The 23037-nt window shown below is 35.1% G+C and overlaps 1 protein-coding gene across 6 annotated transcripts in view; it reads left to right on the top strand.

Annotated features, from left to right (window-relative positions):
* BRWD3 (bromodomain and WD repeat domain containing 3) overlaps positions 1 to 23037 on the top strand; it is a 241550-nt gene that overhangs the window by 102591 nt on the left and 115922 nt on the right. For all 6 annotated transcript variants that reach the window (XM_081793975.1, XM_081793970.1, XM_081793972.1 and 3 more), the window contains 6 exons: positions 5521 to 5561; positions 8252 to 8356; positions 9460 to 9613; positions 14410 to 14544; positions 15534 to 15662; positions 17067 to 17292. In XM_081793975.1, coding sequence (XP_081650101.1) covers positions 5521 to 5561; positions 8252 to 8356; positions 9460 to 9613; positions 14410 to 14544; positions 15534 to 15662; positions 17067 to 17292 — 790 coding nt within the window. The remainder of the gene's footprint in view (positions 1 to 5520; positions 5562 to 8251; positions 8357 to 9459; positions 9614 to 14409; positions 14545 to 15533; positions 15663 to 17066; positions 17293 to 23037) is intronic.

A 23037-nucleotide genomic window follows, 5' to 3' on the forward strand; every position in this document is an offset into this window, starting at 1 on the left:
GAGTCATGGACATATCTAACTCAAATGGTAGTGCTGCGTAGGAGATGCCCAGGGTTTTAATCTGTTTTATTAGTATTTTTGCCTTCTCAAGAGGCAGCTTGCTGCTGTGGTTCCCAGTCCCATATGTGTCCATTCTTTACTAGGCAGCATAAGGAATGGGGAGTACTATGCCAGGTGCAGATTAAATGTCTTCCAAACCCCCAAAATCCCCATGAAGGATTACACCTCTTTTACATTCTTAGGGGTTGGTTAGGCTTGCACCTTTTCAGTTACAGATTTATATGGGTATTAGCTGACCAGATGACACCCAAAACTTTATGGCAGTGTCTGGGCCTTAAATTTTCTTCGGGTTCATTGCCCATCTTCTTCCTCACAGATGTTCCTGAGCAAAGCCTGCAGGTGTCCTGCAGCAGAGGTAAATCTTTACATGTTAACATGATATTATCAATGTAATGGACCCATTTTGCTGATGGGAGAAGGAAAACAGCAATAGGTCCCCAGCTACCACCATCCTATGACATACTTTGTGGCTATGCATGTAGCCTTGGGGGAACACTTGAAAGGTTCATTATTATCTCCAAAATGAAGGTTTAATCTTAGTTATCAGAAACCTGTCAAAGTCTTTTCCATGAGTTTTCTTGAAGATGAAGCACTTTTGTAGGAACATTTTTTGCAAAGCATCAGAGCAAAACAGCAACTACAAATGACAGAAGACTTAAAAATGGCCATTTGGTTTGATGAGAGTTCATCATAATGCAGTTGATGAGAGAACTATAGCAGTCTGTGTTATTTTTTTCTGGCAGTGTTTTGGTTATCTCCAGGGGTGTTGATGTTTCAAAGACATGATAAGATTTATAAACTTCAAGGGACAAGGAAAGATGTTAAGTTTTTTCCTAGGAGTTTTGGGGCAATTACTATTTAAGATTAGGGGTGAGATGGTATGGGACATTTTATCTGTTTCCTCACCAATTACCACAACATCCTCTTCTTCATTTTCATCATTTTCTCCAAGTTTCCACCTCTTAGCATCCTAATCAGGCTCTGTTGTAAGTTCTCATATCTTAACACATGGCAGCTTGCACCCTCCTTGCTTTGCAAAAAGCACACTAAAGTATTTAATTTATTATTCTGCTCTTCCATCTTGTCTGCCAGCCCCAGAGCTAGCAGAGTGGTGGACACTTGTATGTCCATTTCTAACCTCAGCTCTACTAACTTTCTAACTTGAGCTTCAGCCTTTAGTTGGGCATTGGTAGCTAGCTGAACCACTCACAGTAGAGACCCACTGTGGCAACCACGTGTTTCCCTTCTCTGCCTCAATGTGGTATGTGCATTTCCTCCAACAAGAACATTACACTGGGTGGCATTTTCTGGGTATCCCCATACTCACGCAGTAGTCCACAAGTATCTACCATATAGGCACCTTCCTCCCACAGAAGTTGATGGCTGATTTGGTATATTTACTGCAGATGCCTCATTCCCAAGGCCCATTTCTTTGGTCTCCTGTCTGGCTTGCCAATTGCCAGTTCATAACCTTCTTGGGAGCTTCTTGGATTTAATCTGAAACTGGCCCATATAACCCAGAGGGCAGAGAAAGACCAAAGAAAGAGGTAGGCCACTCTAGGTTGGTAGGTGGCAATTTTAATAAGCAAACAAAATTTACACATGAGGCTTGTCTTGGGTGGCAGCAAGACAAATGGATCTTTGTGCCTGCCCGCCAAATCTTAAAAGTTTATAAAGAAGCCTTAACTGTCTTCACTCAAGTATACTGTGCAGATGTTCTCAATACCACATCATCGTCTCAAGGCTTTGTCCTTGGAATAGCCTCTGGGAGTGGGAACCCATATTCCAAGGATATGGAAGAAGGTGAGGACTCTCCAATCGCCTGGGGTCCAGCTCACAGGTCAACTGGCATTCACATCTTTTTGATGACTTTCCCACATTGATAAGGTCCTTGGCATTTGTCTTAGTGAATTTTTTTGTAAATCTGGGTCTATAGGGAAGGGAGACAAAAGCAAAAATAAGCAAATAGGACTACATCTTATAAAGCTACTGCACAGTGAAGGAAAACATTAGTAAAACAAAAAGGCAACCCACTAAATGGGAAAAGATATTTATAAATTATACATCCACTAAGGGGTTAATATCAAAAATATATAGGGGCGCCTGGGTGGCGCAGTCGGTTAAGCGTCCGACTTCAGCCAGGTCACGATCTCGCGGTCCGTGAGTTCGAGCCCCGCGTCAGGCTCTGGGCTGACAGCTCGGAGCCTGGAGCCTGTTTCCGATTCTGTGTCTCCCTCTCTCTCTGCCCCTCCCCCGTTCATGCTCTGTCTCTCTCTGTCCCAAAAATAAATAAAAAAAAAAAACGTTGGAAAAAAAAAAATATATATAAAGAAGTCATATAACTCAACAATAAAAAATCAACCCAAATAAAAACTGGGCAGAGGAACTAAATAAACATTTTTTCTAAAGAAGACATATATATGGCCAACAATCACATGAAAACATGTTCAACATCACTAATTATCAGGTAAATGCAAATGAAAACTGCAATGAGATATCATCTCAAACCTAGTAGAATGGGTGTTATCAGAAAGACAAACAATAATAAGTGTTGGAGAAGATGTGGAGGAAAGGGTACTCTCATACATTATTGGTGGGAATGTAAATTGGTGTAGCCACTATGGAAAGCAATATGGATATTTGTCAAAAAATTAAAAATAGAACTACCATATGATCTAAATAGTCCACTTCTGAGTATTTATTTAATTTTTTTTAATGTTTATTTAATTTTGAGAGAGAGAGAGAGACAGAGTGCAAACAGGGGAGGGGCAGAAAGAGAGGGAGACACAGAATCTGAAACAGACTCCAGGCTCTGAGCTGTAAGCACAGAGCCCCATGTGGGGCTCGAACCCATGAACCACAAACAAGATCATGACCTGAGCCGAAGTTGGGCGCTTAACCGACTAAGCCACCCAGACGCCCCAGTTCTGAGTATTTATTGATGAATATAAAAACACTAATCAAGAAGATATATGCACCCCTATGTTCATTGCAGCATTATCTATAGTAGCCAGAAAGTGCAAACAACCTAAGTGTCCATCCATGGATGAATGGATAAAGATGTGTTGTACATGCACGCACACCCACACCACATACACACACACACTAGAATACCACTCAGCCACATATAAGGAAATCTTGCCATTTGCGACAAATGGATGGACCTTGAGGATATTATGCTAAGTTAAAAATCTGATGGAGTAAGGCAAATAACATGATTTCAGTATATGTGAATTCTAAAGTAACAAAACAAAGGAACAAACAAAACTAAACAAAAATAAACTCATAGATACAGAGTTTGGTGGTTACCAGAGGGAAAAGGGTGTTGGGGGATGGGTGACAGTGCTCAAATGTATGTTGATGGATGGTAACTAGATTTATGGTGGTGATCACTTTGTAGTATATATAAATATCAAGTTATAATATTGTACAGCTGAAACTTATATGATGCTATATGCCAATTTACACCAAAAAAATAAGCAAAAGACATATTAAGTATATCTTAGGAAAAATTAATTTACTAATTTAGCCTTTCGATTTTAGTATGATTGTTGCAGATTGCTATCAAAGACAACTGAAATCTAATCCTACTCAGTTATCAATAACAGCAGGGAACAGCTTTATCCGTGGGTGACAGCCATTGATGACTGGCACTTGTCCACTCAAGCTATTTCCACTTTCCTTTTCAGGAAGCTTGGAACCAGTACTGTTTTTTCATATACCTATGTATCTTTCATCTCTAACTCCTCTTTCTTTCATTACCTTTTTCTCTAGATAATTATTTCCTGTGGTATATGGGAATACTTGTTTTTCAGCTTACTGTGTATCTCATGTACCTCATTGTCAAAGCGATATAGTCAGCAATTGAAAGCACTCAGCTTTGCAATTCTTAAGGTTACTATTCTTAGTACTGTTGACCTTTCATTTGGAATAGTATTAGTGCACATCAATAAAACACGCACAATTTCCCTGAATGATGACTTTTAGGAAAAGATACTTTGTGAGTTACAAAATCAATCATGTTCCTGAAATTTGTAGTAAAAGAGACACTAGAAACCTTCTCCTTCAGCTTTTAGAAACAACCTCCTGATTTTGTCCCATCCCATAAACATAATTGAACAGTTACTTATAAACAGTTACTGAGCCAAGGTGAGCTCTTACCTTGCTGTAACTTACTCCTAGATGCTAAAGTCCTAGAATATTACTCAAATTATGAAAGAGAAAAACTTAAGAAATCCATAAAGATCACAATCTGAGACTATCCAGTGGGAGAAATACATTTGTACTAGAGTATACAAAGGAGGCATCTTTATAATTACCATCTAAGTAGGTTGTATATACAAATGCAGTCAGGTTTATTGGGAGCTGAGTGAGAAGGAGGTAGTAAAAACAATGGGCAAGAATTCAGTGGGGATGAGATGAAGAAAAATTGATTATTAGAGTTTTGTGGAGTTTTTTTTTATAGTGGTCCAGCTAAGAGAAAGTCAGGAAATCTAAATTCTCCCTGTTGAAGTCAGTGGCTGTTGTTAGTCATTTTTTTTTTGAAGCCAGTGGCTGTTGTTGGTCATTGAAAATAAGATGTCCTTTCAGAACATCTAATACCAGTTATTGCAAAAGGCAGTGAGATAAACAGAGATTTATCTGTTGTCAGATAAATACAGTGAAATCATAGAGCAGTATGAATCATGGCTACCTCTGAACATATGAAGACAAGTTTAATAATTTTTAAAAATTAAAAGTAATTAAATATAAAGACATTTAATATCTGAGCTTTTTATTAAAAATTCAAATGCAGTTAAGCCACTGAGGGGTTTGTGAAAATGTGCTCAACGTTTGAGGGTACATTTTAGCTTTACTATCAAGGAATAAAGAGAAGGAAAATGCACATTCTGGCTTACACTTTAATCTTCTCATCACTACAATACACATTATATCATAAAAGTATAACTTAGTCATTATAAAAGAAGACGCAAGCAGAAGTATATATAGTACCTACAGGCAGATGAATCCTTTGTAAAATAATTGAATGAACCATGTGAGAAACAGGAAATGGCTGATTTATTTTCTGAAATTAAAAAAAATTTAAGAGGGAGATTTAGTTAACTATTAAATCAGCTATTTTAAGGTGGAATTTTAGGTTAGTGTGCTGTCTTATTTTGGGAGACATAATAAACTAGTATCTATTCAAAACTGTCTCTTGAGATTATGATTTAGAAACAGCTTTTGCTTTTGTCTGGTTTGTCTCAAATTACTGCTAGTAAGTATTCCTCCTCAGTTAATGCATTGGTTTAGCCTTCATTAATTTTTTAAAAGAAAATTGTTTTTTTTTTTCCCAAGAAAATCATAGCATTGAAAATTCTACTTCATGATGCTTTTGTATGTGAATTTGAAGGGGAGCATACTTTATTCATTTTACAAATAAATTAACTCTAACCAAAAATCTGTTGTTTTATGTCTTAGGACAAAGTTGTTGCTGTTCAGTTCTGTAACAATGGAGACAGGTAACTATGTAGTGCATATCTGTGTAAACAGAGTTTTGATATATTTTACCTCTATTCCTTCAGAAGTAGCACCCTCTGCTATAATAATTTATTTCTGTTTAGTTTCATAAGATGAAAACCCTTGTCTATTTTTGATGACATTGTTACCCCATCTCTTTTAAACAGCTGTCCAAGTAGTAGCCATACTTAATCAGTCCTTCCTTTCTGACTGGCTTCTTTTTTGTTTATTTTATTTTTTCCATTTCTGTTATCACTCACCTCAGTCAAGGATTCTATTATTTGACACATTACTTTCAGTTTTCTTCTCCTTTCTAAATATATCCTGTCCATTTCTGCCAGATCCACATTGCTCTGTTCAGAAATCTTTACTGTTTTCTCTTTGTCTGTAGAATAGAATTCAAATGTCTTAGCCTCAAATTCTGAACTTTCTATAACTTGACTTAGACCTTACATTCTTTACTCATTTACTATTCCCATATAAATATTTACATCTAGCCTAATTGACTTAACCATTGCTTCTGTTACATTCCACATCTATACCTGTATATTTCTGTCTGTCTTTGTCTATTCTCTCATTCATTTCTTTGCTTATGCTTTACTGCACACCATTCTTACCCAGAAATATCATCCCCTACTTCCCCTCACTCTTTCTCTTCGCTCCTACAGCCTCCCTCTCCCTTTCCCTATCCTTCACTCTATTTTTCTTCTCCCTCCAGTCCCTTTCTCTTCTTGCCTAAGTCCTATCTTCCTTTTAAGGTTCATGCTCTACCTGAAGCCTTTTCTGACTGCTCCAGATTTTAGCCATATGGTCTTCCTCTGAAAATCTGTATTACTTATCTCTACTACTCATATGATGCATATTTTCTGTGTCTGAAACTCAGAAATTATATACAGGTATTTGTACATGCTCTCAAATATTTGATACCAAAAATATGATTATCTTTTGCCCTAGTCTAAAAATTGACCTAGAATAGATTTAAAAATGTAACTACTTAACATAAATTTGTATCCATATATTTCTATAAGGACTGTATGTGGATGACCATGTTTTATTTTTATTTTATTTTTATTTTTTAATTTTTTGACCATGTTTTATTTGTAAATATTTTTTCAGACAGTGGGTGATTACTATGATGAATTTGTTCATCTTTATTAAATGTGAGAGTAAAATAATGATGGTCCACATAGAGTGAAGTTTATATTAGGAATGAAAAAAACCTTCAAATAATTTTTTGGGGTTGGCTTATTGCAGTATACTGAGTTATACATTTGAAGGTTTGTATAGCTATGATTCTTTCATGCTAGAGGAAACTGAAGTTTTTAATTCTTTGCCTTTTCCTTAAAGGACAAACATTATTTTATCTTTATTAGTTATGTGGACAATAAACAAAAGTTGTCCAATTTTATTTTAAAAATAATTAAAGATACAGTTTAGAATAAAAGTAACATTTTTTTCTTTCACAATGACAGGTTAATGAAGAATGTTAGCACCCAATATTGCCAAGGGTTTAGGGAAAATGGGCACTCAGTCTCCCACAACTTTTGATGAGATTGTAAATTGTTAAAAAAATTTTTTCAGGGAAATAATTTGTCAAAAACTTTAAAAATGTTTCTACCATTTGATTCAGCAAAGATATGTATAAGATTGTATAAAATATGTATAGAGATATTCATTACAAGCTTATTTATTATGGTGACAAATGGAAGTAGTATAAATATTTATCATTAGGGACTGATTAAATTAAATTGATACATCCATATAGTTGAACTCTTATTAAAAGTGATGGTAGTTTTATATTTGTAAACCTATAAATGTGTCTATGAAATAACACTTAAGTTGGGGAAAAACATAAAATATTATATGTAGTACAATTCTGTTTCCTATGGGGGAAATATATGTGTTTATGTATGCCTGTAATAGAGTCTAGAAGAATAGAAATGAAAGTATGAACAATGATAGAGTTATGGGTGTATGAATGAATATATTTTTGTAAGTTTCATTGAGATTTAATGCATATAACATAATTTCAGTGGTTTTTAGTGTATTCACAGGGTTGTATAACCTTTACCACCATCAATTTTAGAACATTTTTAGCACCCCCAAAATTCCCATACCCTTTAGTTATCATTCCCCAACCTCTTTACACCCCCACCCTTAACTCTGGGCAACCATTAATCCACTTCTTATCTTTATAGATTTTTCTATTCTGGAAATTTTATATAAGTTGAATTATACAATATGTAATCTTTGGTGACTGACTTCTTTGACTTAGCTTAATGTTTTCAAGATTCAACCATGTTGCAACATGTATCATTATTTCATTTATTTTTATTGCTGAATACTATTTGATTGTATGGATACCAGTTTGTTTATCTCTTTATTAGTTGACGGACATTTGGGTTGTTTCCACTTTTTGGCTTATGATGAATAATGCCATAGATATTCATGTACAAGTTTTTATGTGGACTTATGTGTCATTTCTCTTGGATTTTTACCTGGGAGTAGAATTGTTGAGTTATATGGTGACTGTGTTTATCATTTTGAGGAACTGCCAAATTGTTTTCCAAAGTGTATCATTTTCATTCCTGCTAGGAGTGTATGGGGATGAATGTATTACTTTCATAATTAGAAAAAAAGGATTTCTATTTTGGAAGAATATAATAAAGGTATTTTAACTGTTTCTTTGCAGTTTAAGATTTGTTAGTGGAAGTAGAGATGGAACAGCAAGAATTTGGCAATATCAGCAACAAGAATGGAAGAGTATAGTGCTAGATATGGCTACTAAAATGACTGGGTAAGATTGGATGTTAGATATTTCAGTAGTTCTCATATGGTTATAGTATCTGTTACATTAATGAATTATATCTAATAATGAAAATATCTTTTTAGATTAGTAAATAGTTAGGAGTTAACTGATGGACCTGAAATTTACATCTGTATTTAGTCTCTAAGTAAATTATCTTTTGCTGTTGATTGACAGACTGGATGATAGGAACATTGCTGAGTCATTCAAAATTCTGGTCCCTTGTAACCCAAAGATCTCTGCTCTACTAATGCCCAGAGTTATTTTCTGCCTTAATTTTCTATAGGTAATTTTTATATCTATCTATACTACTTTCTACTTTGAGGGTTGTCCCTATTAAATGTCAACATTTATTTATGTAATTAATATAAAAATTATTAATTAAATCATAAATTTAACTGTCTTACTGAGGATACCTTTATAATGTTTGATATGATTAACATTCCCACTGGACATTATAAATACACTTAATCAGCATTCTGTTTAATCATCTTCCCTGTTGATTGGAAGATACATAATTACCTCTTTAGAACATTACAGTTTCTATATGGTATAACTCTGAAATTAACTGTCTTCCCATTAATAACAATATAGAACTGACATTGTAGTTATAGCCAGCTATTCATGTCATATTCAGTTAAATCAAAAGTTAATGAATTTTTTTGCTGCTTTTTAATAAGGCCTATTAGTTTCAAACATTTATTATTTAAGGTAATAAAATGTCCATTATATTTTTCTTCATATTTTCTGGTAGGCAACATGACTTTGTATTTCGTTTTTCAAGGAATTTGTAGATGTTTTTTTCTAGTTTCACTTTTGTTTTGTCCTTGTGTAACTAACTACAATTTTTTTGTCATTTTGTGTCTTTTTTTCCCTAAAATAAGCTTTTTTTCCCCTAAAATAAGCCTAAATATTGCCCTATTTAAATGCTTTTATTATTTTATTTTGTGAATACTTAAAAGTATTTTTAGGTTAGGATTTTTAAACTAAAATTTTGCAAGCTCCTGGAGAGATTTTTTTTCATAATTTGCTATTTTAGATGTACCTTTGTTAATAATTTACAATGTATGAATATTGAAAATTATTTTACATAGGAATAATTTGCCATCTGGAGAAGACAAGGTCACTAAACTTAAAGTGACTATGGTAGCCTGGGATCGCTATGACACCACAGTTATTACTGCAGTGAACAATTTCCTTTTGAAAGTATGGAATTCTGTCACAGGGCAACTTCTTCATACTTTATCTGTAAGTATTCTTGGAATAATTACAATGATCAAAAGGGCGTTATTCTAGAAGACAGGAAATTTAAGTTTTAGTTTACTTTCTGTGACTATCAGGGAAGCAATTATTTCAGCCACCTCTGCAAAATAAGGATGGCACATGGTATAGCTGCTAAAAGCAGATATAAAAACTTTTCAAGATCCTTTTGACATCTTATAATTATTTTGTTAAATGCAGTCAAAGATACGTGAGTTATTTTGCTTTTAGTATGAGTTGGGATTTTTGTTGTTACTATTTTAGGGGTAGAGCCTACTTTATTTTGACAAGGGTATCCTTTATATTTTACCTTCAGGGTTTAGTTTATGCAAGAAGTAGAGGTAAGAGGAAGAAGTAGGAGGGAAAAGGTGGCTTTGCCTCTTTTAAAAAATGTATTTGTTGTTGTAAAAGGCTACAATATTTGTGACATGAAAAGTTGATGGGATTAATAGCAGAAATCACATGGGCAGGCTTGTTGGTTTATCGTGTACACTTCAGGTTAAATGCCACTTAAAAGCTTTTTTCCTATCTGCTTCAATTATCGGTTCATAAATACTTTAAGGACAAAGGCCAAGTGATTCCCATATGATGTACAAAGTAGTAAATGATAGGGACTAGAATCTAATTCTTGTGACTCACTTTGCTTTGTAGTATACCATGGTTATCATCTTTATTTGACTCCTATTTGAGATAATCTTATCTATTGTAAGGTAATAATATAATAATATTATCCATAATATTGTATATATCTGAGGTTTCTAAAGAATTTGTTTAATTTAGGGAGGATTTCCATATGACTCCAAATTCTCTTTTCTAAATAAAACCCTAAAACTGTGTCAGTGGAGTTTTAGATTCTTTTTTTTTTAATGTTTAACCAATTCTTTACCCCTTTTGCTTTTCCCTATTCCCTGATACAAGTTTCTGTTAATACGTGTAGAAAAATGTATATTGTTTTCTTATTGAGAAATGTTTGTCTATGCAGCATGATCCAATAGAAATATAATGTGAGCCACATATGTAATATTAATTTTTCTAGTAGCTGCAACAGAAAAAGTAAAGCACAAAAGGTGAAATTAATTTTAATACCATATTTTATTTAACCTAGTAGATCCAAAATAGTAGCATTTCAACATGTAATTAATATAAAAATTATTAATTAAATATTTTACATTTAAAAATACTAAATATTTGGGGGCTTCTGGGTGGCTCCATCAGTTAGGCCTCCAACTCTTTTTTTTTTTTTTTTTTTTTTTTTAACGTTTATTTATTTTTGAGACAGAGAGAGACAGAGCATGAACGGGGGAGGGTCAGAGAGAGAGGGAGACACAGAATCTGAAACAGGCTCTGGGCTCTGAGCTGTCAGCACAGAGCCCGATGCGGGGCTCGAACTCACAGACCGCAAGATCGTGACCTGAGCCAAAGTCGGCTGCTCAACCGACTGAACCACCCAGGCGCCCCAGGCCTCCAACTCTTGATTTGGGCTCAGGTCATGATCTCATGGTCATGAGATCAACCCCATGTCAGGGTCTGCATTGAGCATGGAGCCTGTTTGGGATTCTCTCTCTCTCCCTCTCTGCCTCTCTCTCTCAAAATAAATAAACATTAGAAAACACTAAATCTTTGAAATCTAGTGTTTTATTTTATACTTACAGAACATCTCAATTTGGACTAGCCATATTTCAAATGCTTAATAGCCACATGTGGCTAGTGGCTATAGTATTAGACAGCACAAGTCCATATGTCTAAAATTCCCAATTTCCAAGTTCAGGTTATAGCTACTGGTTTTCAAATCTGTGTAAAATCCTGTCTTAATAAGTACCTTAATTTAGAGTTCTGTTTAATGGTACTCTTCCCATGGGCTCATGGGTCATCTGTCTTCAGTGAATTTTACTGAAAAAAATTTTAGAATGGACTATTTTTATTCCTTGTTACAATCAAATCTGTTTAGTTTTGATATTTATATTTTCTATGTTAAAAATTTATCAGAGTCTGTGGGGCGCCTAGGTGGCTCGGTCGGTTGAGCGTCCGACTTCGGCTCAGGTCGTGATCTTGCAGTCTGTGAGTTTGAACCCCACGTCGGGCTCTGTGCTGACAGCTCAGAGCCTGGAGCCTGCTTTGGATTCTGTCTCCCTCTCTCTGCCCCTCCGCCGCTCATGTTCTCTCTGTCAAAAATAAATAAACATTAAAAAAAAATTTTAAAAATTTATCAGGGTTGGGGTGCCTAGGTGGCTCAGTGGGTTAAGCATTCGACTTCAGCTCAGTGGGTTAAGCATTCGACTTCAGCTCACTGTTTGTGAGTTCGAGCCCTGCATCGGGCTCTGTGCTGACAGCTCAGAGCCTGGAGCCTGCTTCAGATTCTGTGTCTCCCTCTTTGCCTGCCCTTCCCCCACTTGAGCTGTTTCTCTTTCTCTCTCTCTCAAAAATAAATAAATATTAAAATTTTTTTTCTTTAATTTATCAGGGTCTTAATGTGTGGGGTAAAGTTCTTCCATTCTGCAAATACTTGCTGAGCATCTACTATGTGCCAGCAGCTGAGTTAGATGTTACGAATAAATAGTAAATTAAAGAGTCCCTGTCATCCTAGAATTTACAGCCTATTAAGAAAAAAACGACAACAAAAACAAAAAAATTTTAATTAAATAAATGTTAAGAAAGAAAAGTACAAAATACAGTGCAAGTTTCTAATAGGGTGACCAAACCTGGTCTAGGAGGATAAGAGAAAGCTTCTTGAGGAAGTAAAATTTGGGTTAAGATTTGAAAGATATGTAGAAATTACCCAGGTCTCAGCCTAAATGTCACCTCCTTCACAAGGCCTTCCCTGATCAAACAATCTAGAGTAGCCTTCCAATCTTTGTCTTATTCAGTCACCTTTATTTTCATCATGGCATTTATCACTACCTAATATTTACTTATTATATTTTGTTTATTTTCTGTCTCAATATGGTACAGTATCAATAAATATTTGATAAATTATATATGTGAGGAAGTTGGGAGGTCCTTACAGGCAGAGGGTAAAGAACTCAAAGGTCTTGAGGTACAAGGGGGTTGAAAGAAAGCCAATTTTTGGCTAGAGCAAGGAGAGCAGAAAGAGTGTCACCAGATAGGACTGGAGAAATAGACAGGGGCAGACTACTTAAGGTCTTATGGGATCTCTCCTAGACCAATAGGAAACCATTTAAAGGTTTAAAAGCTAAGGAATGACATGTGAATTTTGCTTTTGAAAAATACCTTTATAATTCTGGCAACAGAATAGAAAATAGATTGTAATGGAGATAAGAGTGACTCTGAGTAGACTTTAGGATGGGCCTTGGCCATGATGATAATTTGGATTTGTGTGGCAGTGGTGGAGATAGAAGTATGCCTTAAGGCAGATGATATATCTTAAGACATTACTGAATTTGATTAGGTTTTGTTCCCTATGATCCAGTGACTATGTCCTATCCTAAGGCATGTGACCAAGAAATAAAATCCCCTATTTAAAAGCCTCTCTTTCCCAGTGTACACGGAAATCACTGTAACATTATCATTTGAGTTTAACAAAGTAATTTTATTGTTTACTTTTTAGGGACCTTAGAAAGTTTTGTTATATCAAGTTGATTATTTAGCATATAACAAAGAAGTAATTTTTTAGTAGTCACTGGGAAAAGAGTTTTGGTAAACTTTAAGTTGTGACAATATTTATTGTAATGTGATTTTACCTATACATTTTGAGCCAGTATGCATTTATTTTGCAGTAAGTTATATTTTTTGTCCATAATGGCAATATGGCAATATGGTAGGATGCTCTGTTCCATTTTTTGTACAATGATTTGGGATAAAATGCACATTTTAGGGTCATAAGATATGATGATTTCTAAAAGCTCCTGATGTGTAATATGCTGATGTTTTTCTAAGTGAAATGCAACTTCAGGATGTCATGCATGCTTTTCTAAACTTGGAGCCTATTGTTAATCATGTATTCTTCTTAACAATGATCTGAATCAAGTGTTGGCAAACTATTTTTTTAAGAGGCCAAGTAGTAAGTATTTTAGGCTTTGCAGGCCACATATGGTCTCTGTTGCATATTCTTTGATGTTTTACAGCCTTTTAAATATGTAAAAACCATTCTAATCTCACAGGCTGTGTGTACAAAAATGGCTAGGGGTTAGATTTGGCCGGCAGGCTACAGTTGCAGACTCTTGATCTGAATATGCCGATATTCATTGGTAAGGGAAACATACAGAGAGCATTGGTTTTCAAACCTTTTTTTAAAACAGTAAACCCATTTTTCAGATAGCATATTAATGAAACCTTCAAATATAAAGTAGATAAAGGGCAGAACCCCTATGCTTTTTTTGTTTGAATGTACCACGGGGCCTTCCAAAATACAATTTGAATAATAGGGATAGAATGCTGGATGAAGAACAGTGAAGGTTTGTCTGTTATCTCTGTTGCCGAATTGGGTGTTAGTGAAGAATTCTCTTTGTCCCATTTTCTGTTGGTATTTTAAATAGAAGAGTCATAGAAATATGAATTCTACTTCAGGGGCCTGGTAATAACCTGTAACTGTTTTTGGACTACATTTTAAACACCTTTCTGCATCTTCTGTTGAATACTTTTTGAAATCAGCATGTAAACATATAAGGAACGCTAATAGAACCATTTCTTGTAGTGCCCATGTAGTAAGTGCTGTGGTGTGCATAAATTCATGTGAACCAGGTTGATAGCACACTCCAGAGACCTTTTGGCTGAATAAACCAGATACTCGGTGTTGCTTTTCGTGTTTAATATTGCTTTTATCACAGGGACATGATGATGAAGTATTTGTTTTGGAAGCACATCCATTTGATCAAAGGATTATACTTTCAGCTGGTCATGATGGGAACATTTTTATTTGGGACCTTGACCGGGGGACCAAAATTCGGAATTATTTTAACATGGTAAGGAAAATCTGTGCTTAGTTCATATTATAACGGACATCTCTTATATGCCAGCTTGGTAATTAAAGTGTACTTAGTGCCAAGGAACCTCTTATCATCTGTGTTTAAATCCATACAGTAACTTAGAGAATGTCTCAAGACCTGAGAGTAAGGCCAGTCGAGAATTACACCTTTCAGAATGACTCTGTTAATCATGGCATTAGCATTTTCCAAATTCTTGTGCCCAGCTCTAAACTCTATAAACTCAAATGTAATAAGCTTTTGGAGCTAACACTAGCCAAAATCACAAAAAGGTTAATATTTAAACAATAATCCTAATGTATATATCATAACAGTGACTGTATTGTATCTGCCTCTGGTAAACCCCTTATGGTTTAGTTAGTAATCAGGAAGTTGTCTGGCAAATGTGGAATTGGAGGTATAGTTACTCTTAAGATATATTTCATACAAACCCTGGAAAAATCTGATGAGCTATCTCTTTTCCCAGTAGAATATCCTTCTCTGGTAATGGGAATACTCATATCCTCCATATTTATTGTTCCTCTCTGAAGAATAGCTCTCCGTAAACTTTTCTACATTGTCAACTTTTGAGGCTTTGTATAGTTCTAGACTGTTAATACCCTCTGTCTTTTGTTAGTAAAATTGATTTGTGTGCTTTAATTTTAGGAAGGTTATTTTAAGTTTTACTTGCATTACAATTTGCTGAGGTAGTGTTTTTGTCATTTTGGATGTGTCTTAGTCACTCATTTAGTACTTCTAATATATGACATTGCTGGTAATGTTTGGTGCCATCTAATGCATTTTGATTCTTCCTAACATCTTACAGAGCTTTATTGTTTCAGTAGGATTCTGGCTGCAGAATCCAGAGAGTACATTGGAATGTTGGTACATTATAGAATCCAAGATATTAAGAAGCAGAATCTATTGCCTACTTATTATTTGAAAAATCACCTCTTAAAATGACTTAAAGTGACTCCTCTAATTTTCAGATTGAAGGCCAAGGCCATGGTGCAGTGTTTGATTGTAAATTTTCACCAGATGGAAACCATTTTGCCTGCACAGATTCTCATGGGCATTTGCTGCTTTTTGGTTTTGGATGCAGTAAATACTATGAAAAGGTTAGTCTATTTAATTTTTGTTATACACTATAATTTTGGATTATATCATTCATAAATTTTATTTGAAGTCTTCTGGTTAATAAGGGCCATTGTATGTCAACAGATATGAAATCACCAAGTCACTTTTCTTGGTAAAATTTTTCATCACTGCCAGAACATAAGGCTTCACAGTTTGAATCACTATAAAGATATAGGATGATGTAGATATAAAAATTCATTAAGGGGGGGCGCCTGGGTGGCTCAGTCAGTTGAGCGTCCAACTTCGGCTCAGGTCATGATCTCACGGTTCGTGAGTTCGAGCTCCGCATTGGACTCTGTGCTGACAGCTCAGAGCCTGGAGCCTGCTTCAGATTCTCTCTCTCTCTCTCTCTCTCTCTCTCTCTCTCTCTCTCTCTCTCTCCCTCTCCCTCTCTCCCCCTCCCCCGCTCATGCTTGCTCTCTCTCTCTCAAAAATAAACATTAAAAAAATTTAAAAAATAGGGGCTCCTGGGTGGCTCAGTTGGTGAAGCATCCGAGTTCGGCCCAGGTTATGATCTCACGATTTGTGAGTCCGAGCCACGCATCAGGCTCTGTGCTGACAGCTCAGAGCCTGGAGCCTGCTTCAGATTCTGTGTCTCTCTCTCTCTGCCCCTTTCCAGCTCACGCTCGTGCTCTCTCTCTCATTCTCTGTCAAAAATAAATAAAAACTTTAAAAAAATTAAAAAAAAAATTCATTAGGAAATCCTTTTACTTAGAACATATTCTCTGTACTGGCCTTCAGGTGTAATGGGAAAACAAGTTTACCAGATTGCATTCTCTACTTATAAATTGGAAACAAATAGCTGGTGACTAAATGTTCATTTTCTTCCTTGACCACTTTACCTATTATCCATCTTGCTAAAATACTTTGGAAACTAACTTAATTGGTTCTTTATATTTTACTAGCTATGAATTTGGAATAGATTATAGATTCTTGGAGTTGGAAGAGAACTCAGAATCATTGAGTTTAGCTCAATACTTGTATCACCTTTGAGTGTTTTTGATGCATTTGGTATTTACCTGCTTTGCCATTTATATTATACTTAATCGGTTCATATTTGAAAAAAATAAAAATAGTTATAAAGGTTTGTATGATATTTGCAACTTAAATAAAAATATGTAACTTTATCTACTATGTTATTGCTCTCATTCTTCATATGCTAATTGGAGAAATATGATATAGGGCCAGAAAGTAATACAGATTATAGGATTTTGTGGAGAAACGATAGGATTACAATTCAGGTGATTCACTTTTACCTAGAGGAAACATATAGCAATAGAGGGCTATAAGGGAATGCAAAAAGTATCTGGTTTGAAAAGTGCATGTTCTTTAGGAATGAAAATTAATTCCCTGTGCATGTTAAATACTTAAAACCTGTGATAAAGATTCCAGATCAGATGTTCTTCCACACGGATTATCGACCTCTTATCCGTGATGCCAACAACTATGTACTGGATGAACAGACCCAACAAGCTCCTCACCTCATGCCTCCCCCATTCTTGGTGGATGTTGATGGCAATCCGCATCCTACAAAATTCCAAAGACTAGTACCAGGACGGGAAAATTGTAAAGATGAACAACTTATACCACAGCTGGGATATGTGGCTAATGGTATGTTATCTCCAAAATTAAATTTAAAATATTTTGCAAAATGTTATACTTCCTACTGTTCTTTCTATGATACATACTTCCTGCTAAACTCTGTAGTAGGTTAGAATGTATGTACCTAATACTTTTATTAATTTTCATTTGCATATTACTTTTTTAACTTTTAGTTTTTATTTATTTTGAGGGAGAGATGTGGGAGGGACAGAGAGAGGGAGAGAGAGAGAATACCAAGCAATCTCTGCATTGTCAGCACAAAGCCTTATGTGGGGCTCGAACTCACAAACTATGAGATCATGACCTGAGCTGAAACCAAGAGTCTGACATTTAACCTACTGAGCCACCCAGATGTCCCATTTACTTTTGACCTTACCAGAGTACTTTTACATTTTTATGTCACTTGAACACAGATAAATGGATTAGGACAACAGGCATATACTCAAGCAGAGAATGTATTGACCTGTTTCCTTAGAAACCTAAACATATATATGATCCTGTTGCTTATGGTTTTGACTTCTAGTTATGATTAAATGTACTAACTTTAACCTGTCAAGCTTTTCTCATTGGTGAAACTATTTAGTGTTTAAATAACAGTCTTGGAGGATGTTGAGGAAGCAGTGATAAGCATAATGCATGATGTAAAGATAGTAGAATAAGACAGTGAAATAATGCTATTCCCTGTCAAAGCAACTCTTCTTTTTTATTTTAATTCCAGTATATTTAACATACAGTGTTATGTTCATTTCAGGCATACAAAACAGTGATACAACAATTCCATATATCACACAGTGCTCATCACAAGTGCACACCTTAATCTCTATCACGTATTTCACCCATTCCTCCACCTACCTCCCCTCTGATAACCATCAGCCTATTTTCTATAAAGAGTTTGTTTCCTGGCTTGTCTCTCTCTCTCTTTCTCTTTCTCTCTCTCCCTCTCTCTCTCTCTCTCTCTTTCCCTCCCTGCTTTCCTCCCTCCTTTTCCTTTGCTGTTTGGTTTTTTTGTTAAATTCCACATATGAATGAAATAATACGGTATTTATATTTCTCTGATTGACTTATTTTAATTAACGTTATACTCTCTAGCTCCATCCATGTCATTGCAAATGGAAGGACTTCAGTTTTTCTAGAGCATATTTATGGCTGGAATTTTGTGTTCTTTTTTCAAGTTTATTTATTTATTTTGAGGTGGGGGAAGGGCAGAGAGAGAGGGAAGCAGGTTCCACACTGTCAGCACAGAGCCCAATGTGGGGCTCACACTCATGAAGTATGAGATCATGACCTGACTCAAAATCAAGAGTCAGATGCTTAACTGACTGAGCCACACAGGTGCCCCAGGATTTCACTTTTTTATGACTGAATAATATTCCATATTGTGTGTGTCTGTGTGTGTGTGTGCGCACACACCATAACTTCTTGATCCATTCATCTATCGATTGACACTGTGCTGCTTCCATAATTTGGCTATTGTAGATAATGCTGCTACAAACATAGGAGTGCATGTATCCCTTTGAATTGGTGTTTTTTGTGTTTTTTGGGTAAATACCCAGTAGCGTGGATACTTGGATCTTAGGGTTGCTCTATTTTTAACTTTTCGAGGAACCTCCATACTGTTTTTCACAGTGGCTGCACCATTTTGTATTCCCACCAACAGCGCAAGAGGGTTCATTTTTCTCCACATCCTCTCCATGTTTCTTGTGTTTTTGATTTTAGCCATTCTGATAGGTGCGAAGTGATATCTCATTGTAGTTTGGATTTGCATTTCCCTGATCATGAGTGATGCTGAACATCTTTTCATGTGTCTCTTGGTTATCTGGGTATCTTCTTGGAGAAAAATCTGTTTATTTCTTCAGTGCATATATTAGTTGGATTATTTGGTTTTTTTGGTGTTGACTTGTGTAAGTTCTTTATATATTTTAGATACTGACTCTTTATTTTGATACATCCTTGGCACATATCTTCTCCCATGCAGTAGGATACCTTTTAGTTTTGTTATTTTCTTTGCTATGCAGAAGTTTTTATTTTGATGCAGTCCCAATAGTTTACTTTTTGTTTTATTTCCCTTGCCTTAGGAGACATATCTACAAAAATGTTGCTATGGCTCATGTCAGGAAAATTATTGCCTGTGCTCTCTTCTAGGATTTTAATAGTTTCCTGTCTCATATTTAGTCTTTAATCCATTTGAATTTTTTTTTTTTGGTGTAAGAAAGTGGTCCAATTTCATTCTTTTGCATGTTGCTGTCCAGTTTTCCCAAAACAATTTGGTGAGGAGACTGTCTTTTCCCATTGGATAATCTTTCCTGCCTTTTCAAAGATTAAATCCTATATAATTGTGGGTTTATTTCTGGATTTTGTATTCAATTCCATTGATCTCTGTGTCTGTTTTTGTGCTAGTATCATACTGTTTTGAATACTACAGCTTTGTAATACAGTTTGAAGTCTGGAATGTGATACTTCTTTCATTTTCTTTTTCAAAATTGCTTTGATAATTTGGGGTCTTTCGTGGTTCCATATAAATTTTAGGACTTTTTGTTCTAGTTGTGTGTAAAATGCTATTGACATTTTGATAGGGACTGCCTTAAGTGTATAGATTGCTTTGGATAGTATATAAATTTAAAAATATTTGTTCTTTTTTAACAATTTTTTTAATGTTTATTTAGTGTTGAGAGAGAGAGAGAGAGAGAGAGAGAGAGAGAGAGAGAGAGAGGATGAGCAGGGGAGGGGCAGAGAGAGAATCTAAAACAGGCTCCAGACTCCGAGCTGTCAGCACAGAGCCCGATGCGGGGCTCAAGCCCACAAACCACGAGATCATGACCTGAACCGAAGTCAGACGCCCAACCGACTGAGCCACCCAGGCACCACAAAATATTTGCTCTTCTAATCCATAACCATGGGTGTCTTTCCATCTCTTTGTGTCATCTTCAATTTCTGTCATCAGTGTTTTATATTTTTTAGAGTATAGGTCTTTCACCTTTTGGTTATTAGGTTTATTCCTAGGTAACATTTTTGGTATAATTTTAAATGTCATTGTTATCTTAAATTCTCTTTCTGCTACATCATTATTAATACATACAAATGCAACAGATGTTCGCACATTGATTCTATGTCCTGTGACTATTGAATTCATTTTATCAGTTCTAGTAGTTTATTGGTGGAGTTTTTAGGATCTTGTATATAGAATATCATGTCATCTGCAAATAATGAACATTTAACTTCTTTCTTACCAATTTGCATGCCCTTTATTATTTTTATTTAATTTCTGTGGCTAGGATTTCAGTACCGTCTTCAGTAACAGTGGTGAGAATGGACATCCTTGTCTAGTTCCTAACCCTAAGAGGAAAGCTCTCAGTTTTTCTCCATTCATTGACTCTGATGTTCACTGTGTTTTTCATATATTGTCTTTATTATGTTGAAGTAAGTTCCCTCTAAACTTGCTTAGTTGAGGGCTTTATCATGAATAGATGTTGTACTTTGTCAAGTACTTTTTCTGCATCTATTGAAATGATCATATGGTTTTTATTCTTTCTGTTATTGATGTGATATATCACATTGTTTGGTTTGCGAATATTGAACCAACCTTGTATACTGGGAATAAATCCTACTTAATCATGGTGAGCGATTTTTTTAATGCATTGTTGGATTGTTTGCTAGTATTTTCAGGATTTTTGCATCTACATTCATCAAACATACTGGCCTGTAGTTTTCTTTTTTAGTGGTATCTACCTGGCTTTGGTATCTGGGTAATGCTGGGCTCATAGAATGAATTTGGAAGTTCTCCTTCCTCCTTTATTTTATGGAATAGTTTGAGAAGAATAGGTATTAACTCTTTAAATATTTGGTAGAATTCACCTGTGAAGCTTTCTGGTCCTGGACTTTGGTTCGTTTGGAGTTTTTGATTACTGATTCAATCTCCTTGTTGGTAATTGGTCTAGGCACATTTTCTGTTTCTTCCAACTTTCATTTTGGTAGGTGATATGTTTCTAGAAAGTTATCTATTTCTTCTAGGTTGTCCATTGTGTTGACATATAGTTTTTCATAATATTCTCTTACAATTGTTTGTATTTCTGTGGTGTGGTTATTATTTCTCCTCTTTCTTTTATAATTTTATTTGCATTCTTTTTTCTTTTTTTGCTTTTTGATGAATCAGGCTCGAGGTTTGTGAATTTATTTTTTCAAAGAACCAACTCCTGATTTCATTGATCTGTTCTGTTTCGTCTCTATATCATTTATTTCTGCTCTAATCTTTGTTAGTTCCTTACTTCTGTTGGCTTTACGTATTGTTTGGTGTCCCTTTTCTCAGTCCTTTAGGTGTAAGGTTAGGTTGTTTGTTTGAGGTTTTTCTTGCTTCTTGAGTTGATTCTGTATTGGTATAAACTCCTCACTTAAAACCACTTTTGCTGTGTCTCCAAGCTTTTGGAGCATTATGTTTTCATTTTCATTGTTTCCATGTACTTTTGGACTTCCTCTTTCATTTCTTGGTTAACCCATTCATTGTTTAATCGCAAGTTATTTTACCATCATGTATTTGTGGTCTTTCAATATTTTTTCTTGTGGTTGACTTCTCGTTTCATATCATTGTCATCAGAAAATATGCATGGTATGACTTTGATCTCCTTGAGTATTTGTTGAGGCTCTTTTTCTGGCCTAACATGTAATCTGTTCTGGAGAGTGTTCCATGTGCACCTGAAAAGAATATGTATTCTGCTGTTTTAAGATGGAGTGTTTTAATATATCTATTAAGTCTACCTGGTGTACTGTGTCATTCACACCCATTGTTTGTTTAATTTTCTATTCAGATGTGTTATATTAATGTCCTTTACTATTATTGTATTATAACTCATTAGTCCCTTTATGTTTGTTATTAACTGTTTTATGTATTTAGTGCTTCCATGTTGGGTACAATTGTTATATCTTCTTGTTGGATTGTCCCCTTTGTTATTATAGAGTCCTTCTTTGTCTCTTGTTACAGTTTTTGTTTTAAAATGTATATTTTTGGGGGCACCTGGGTGGCTCATTTAGTTAAGTGTCCAGCTCTTGATTTCAGCTCAGGTCATGATCTCATGGTTCGTGGCTTCGAGTCCCATGTCAGTCTCTGCACTGATAGCATGGAGCTTGCTCGGGATTCTCTCTCTCCTCCTTTCTGTCTGCCCCTTGCTTGTTTTCTCTCTTTCTCTCTCAAAATTAAATAAACACTTTTTAAAAATAAAATAAAATCTATATTTTCTGATATAAGTATTGATGCTCCAGCTTTTTTTTCACATTCATTTGCATGATAAATGTTTTTTATTCCCCTTACTTTCAACCTGCCTGTGTCTTTAGGTCTAAAATGAGTTCCCTGTAGGCAGTATATAGATAGGTCCTTTTGTGTGTGTGTGTGTGTGTGTGTGTGTGCGCATTCTGTCACTCTGTGTCTTTTGATTGGAACATTTAGTCCATTTATAATAATTACATAAAAGTAATTATTGGTAGACATGTATTTATTGCTGTTTTATTACTTGAATTGTGACTGTTTCTGAAGATCCTTTCTTATCTTTCAAGTTTTACTGATTTGCTTTAGTGATATATTTGGATTACTTTTTCTTTACTCTTTGTCTATTATTTTTTTTATTTGTGGTTCCCATTAGGTTTATATAAAACCTCTTGTGCATATAGCTGTCTCTCTTAAGTTCACTGCATCCAGTTTGTTTCAAATCTCAGTTATTACAATTTTCTTTTCTTTATTTATTTTTAAGCAGCAGGCAAAAGTTTATT

Source organism: Panthera onca, chromosome X (assembly GCF_046562875.1).
Source record: "Panthera onca isolate mPanOnc1 chromosome X, mPanOnc1 haplotype 2, whole genome shotgun sequence".
Classification (NCBI taxonomy): domain Eukaryota; kingdom Metazoa; phylum Chordata; class Mammalia; order Carnivora; family Felidae; genus Panthera; species Panthera onca.